We start from the raw sequence: 3726 nt of genomic DNA, 5'->3' as shown, positions 1-3726 counted from the left end.
ATACGAGGAATTTGTTTTCATGACAGAAGCTTCCGCAGTGCAACAGAATGACAGCGACAGAACAAAAAACACAGATAATAAAAGAAGAATAAAAAATAGAACAAGTAAATAAGGAATAACAATATATAAATTGACAATTGTATGTGCAGGTATATTACAATAGACAGTTGTAAAGTTGCCTGGGTTGCGTACGTATGTGTGGGGCGGAGCTATCAAAATAGGGGCGAGACCCTTTTGGGGTAGGGGCGTGTTTGTTTTGGTGATTTCAAATGACAACATTGGCTACCAGAAATCGCTTACCCCACCTTTAAAGACTTGATTGAGCAAATTTCAGTAAATTAAATTGAAAGAGAAGATGAAATCCAAATATTTAGATCCATGGGTAGGTCTTGGTGGTCAATAGTTTAGATTTTTCTATCCCAGGGTTTTGTTTTTTTTTTTCTTAATTTTCTTCTTATTAAAACCTCAAATAAAACCTCAAATTCAGAAGATAAATACATTAAAAATGTAATACAGTTATCTTTTGTGTTTATCAGTTAAAGCTTCTTTTGCTTTAGTTTTGGTAGATACAATTTATTTAGTATTATTATTTTTTTTAATTATAAATTTTTAGTTTATGGCCATTTAAAACGTAACTGACTGACTGAGCAAATTTCAATAGATTCCGTTTGTAAACCTGTAATTTAACGTCTCAATAATGGTTAATAATGACAATTTCACTATTTGAACACTACTTAAAAAGAAACAAACCCAGAATTTGCTCTGCAGTGACCATTAATGGAAAAATGAATTAACCGTTAAGTCTAAATGAAAGAGTCGTGAGCTTTTCAGAGGTGATTTGTCTCATTCAAATATTGTTCATGAAATAAACCAGCCTAATTCATTACAGACTCTAATGTCTTTTATAGTCTTGAAAGTAATGCTCTTAATACCTCTGTGATTTACACTACAGCAAATTAAAATTTTAAGAAGCTTAAAGAGTTTGACCTTATTGTGCTTTAAACCGTTTTACCTTCCCTTCACACTGTTTTCTAGTCCTTTTAACTTTTTTTCCCTCCGCATTCTCTGTTTCAATCTTTACAAAGTGTTTCCTCGCCCCCTGCTGTCTACCGCACTGAGCCATAGACAGAAGAGAAGAGAAAAGGATGTTTTTGGTGTATTGGGGATGAAAAGGGTTGAGAAATTTCAAGGGGTGTAACTGTCTGTGAACGTTTGGAGATGAATATTACATGCAGCCCAAAGGAAATGTTAAAAGAATGAAAATGTGATGCGGAAAGAGCATATATTATTATTAACATAATAACAGATTATATTGTAAAAAAAAAACATACATCGAGGGCTGAATGGCTGGGTTGATGATAATTCACATTAACTTTCGACAGCATTTGTGGGATATTGTTGATTAAAACAGGATATAATTTTTACTTTAATTTAGTTATATTGTATCTTGTAACTTCAGAACTCCAAAAAACATTTGCACGATACCAGAAAGTATCCTTGCGTATACAGTATTGCAAAAACACGCAGGAATTATGCCACTAGTGCGTAAGTTCATCCACAGAGAGAAGTCGTAGAATTTACAAAACTTTACACCGAAAAAAAATTAAAAAAGTTATTTAAAATAATCATTTATGTGTGTTTTAGCTAAAATACAAACTTAAAATTTATTAAACCCTCTGGAACGCTTGTCCCATTTACTTTCAAAGTGCATTACTGTAACTGCAATTTATGCTTTATTAAAAAAACAGGTTTGGTCCGATTAGGCTGATATTCAAAGCCATTTTAAATACAGCCGTATTCAAAATGTTATTTTTTATTTTTTTCAAAAGTGTTATATGATCAGAATTTACAAGTTTTGATACCCAATTACAAAAAATAAATACATAAAAAGTAGATTTATACCATATTTATATCATACTGGTTATACCATAAAATAACATTTAAAAAAAAAATCATGCAAACATTTGCATGTCCTTGGAATCTTACAAAATTTGTATAGATTATAAATTATTTCTGTAAATTATTACTAATGAGCATTATGCCACAAATGCTGTTGATTAAACTTCTGTAGTAAAATGAGAGATTCGCATTACCTTGTAAGATGTTAGCGGGACACATGTCTATCTTAGTTACAACTACAAAAACAGGAACGTTGAGGGCCAGAGCGAGACCGAGGTGCTCTTTAGTCATGCCAATGATTCCTGCGTTACTTCCCACCTTTGCGACACAGAAAAAGACAGAATTCATAAAACGTTGAACCGCCGAGTACGTACACCTGTGGCACACCTACACCCTCTCACCATTAGCATGCAGAAATCCGGTAGGTGGCCAGTCATGCCAAATACGGTGGTCTTCAGGTACTTCTCGTGACCCGCCAAGTCGATGAAAGTGATGACCTTTGACGACCTCTCGCAGATTTTGGTCCAGTCCAGGCTGGCCCCATGGCTGTCCGGTTTGTTGACCACATGCCCTTCCTGGTCAAAACCCAGGATGTCATTGCCAACGCTGCTGGTCCGGCCGCTCTCCATCTCGTGTTTGTGGCGGAACAGCTTCTGGCGGGCGAATCCACGACCGTTGTCGAGTTCGCCGTGGGTTAGGACACCCAAAAGTGTGCTTTTACCAGCATCTACATTACCTACAACTGCAACTCTGAGGAAAGAAATGATTTTAAACAAAAATATACAATTTTTGTATATCATTTCTTTGCAAAACCTCTTCTAACCTGACTTCCAGGAAGTCGGCCTCTCCCATGCGGCGCCGGATGAGATAATCGCGGACACATCCTGCCGTCTCTGTCCTCTCTCTCAGCAGAATCAGGTCGCCGTCAACCTGTTCACAAAGTGACTGCACTGTAGCGACAGATGCTTCCATATCCCGCTCATCCAGACCATAATCACCACCGTCTGAGAGACAGAGACACCAAGAATTTATCAACACTTCTTAATAGGACATTTACGTCTGGGAAAGTCAAAATCAGTTTCTGAAATTATGGCAAAAAAGGCTTGAAAATACAAGAATAAATATGACAGATGGGCAAAAGTACAAAATCTGGTCAAAACAAGACACATTAACAACCTTTGACCTTAGAGGTCACAAGGTCGCTATTGCATGGTGTCTTTTGCTAAAGCAGTGTTTTTGTCTATTAAATAAAAATGTTCAAAGTTTTGTAAAAAATGTTTTAATGTTTTTGAAAGACATCCCTCATGCTTACCAAGGTTGCATTTATTTAATATAGTAAAAATAGTAATATATTGAAATATTATTTACATTTAAAATAAATGTTTTCACGTCTCACCTGTTCCCATTCCGACCACATAGATGGTTTCTCCGCATCCTTCCTCTATTCGTTCTCGCAGCTGCTTTTGTAAACAGTCATACTGCTCTCCTGTAGGGCTGACCAGTGCAAACTGACAGGAATTAACAAAAATAATCAAAGTATTATTAAAGGAAATTATAGAAGAAAAACAAGATGTTTTTTGAGCATGTATTTTAATATATTACAGTGCCAAAATTTTGGTATGCATGCCACATATTTAATATACAGCAGAGTTCTTCAAATCTTACCCTGGAGGGCCAATGTGCTGTAGAGTTTAGCTCCACCCCTGATCAAACTCACCTACCTGTGATTTTCTAATGATCCTGAAGACAGTGATCAGCATGATCAGGTGTGTTTGATTAGGGTTAGAGCAAAACTGTGCAGGAAAGTGGATCTCGTGGGCCAGATTT

General features: G+C 36.1%; 2 protein-coding genes across 2 annotated transcripts in view; both read right to left on the bottom strand.

The window, feature by feature from the left end:
- Positions 1-2007: 2007 nt before the first annotated feature.
- On the bottom strand, positions 2008-3589 carry LOC107757447 (GTP-binding protein 1-like). The gene is made up of 5 exons (XM_016574925.1): positions 3565-3589; positions 3296-3407; positions 2723-2903; positions 2301-2649; positions 2008-2217 (listed from the first exon to the last, which is right to left on the bottom strand). Exons 2-5 carry the CDS (start codon positions 3303-3305, stop codon positions 2008-2010), a joined length of 750 nt encoding a protein of 249 aa, XP_016430411.1. The 5' UTR covers positions 3306-3407; positions 3565-3589.
- A 41-nt stretch (positions 3590-3630) lies between these two features.
- LOC107757446 (GTP-binding protein 1-like) overlaps positions 3631-3726 on the bottom strand; it is an 8368-nt gene continuing 8272 nt past the window's right edge. The window contains 1 exon segment of the mRNA XM_016574924.1: positions 3631-3639. Coding sequence (XP_016430410.1) covers positions 3631-3639 — 9 coding nt within the window.

This window comes from Sinocyclocheilus rhinocerous, unplaced genomic scaffold (assembly GCF_001515625.1).
Source record: "Sinocyclocheilus rhinocerous isolate Xijiao unplaced genomic scaffold, SAMN03320098_v1.1 scaffold2578, whole genome shotgun sequence".
In the NCBI taxonomy this organism is placed as follows: Eukaryota; Metazoa; Chordata; class Actinopteri; order Cypriniformes; family Cyprinidae; genus Sinocyclocheilus; species Sinocyclocheilus rhinocerous.
The sequence above is the reverse complement of the archived record's forward strand: the minus strand, read 5'-3'. Positions and strand labels throughout refer to the sequence as shown.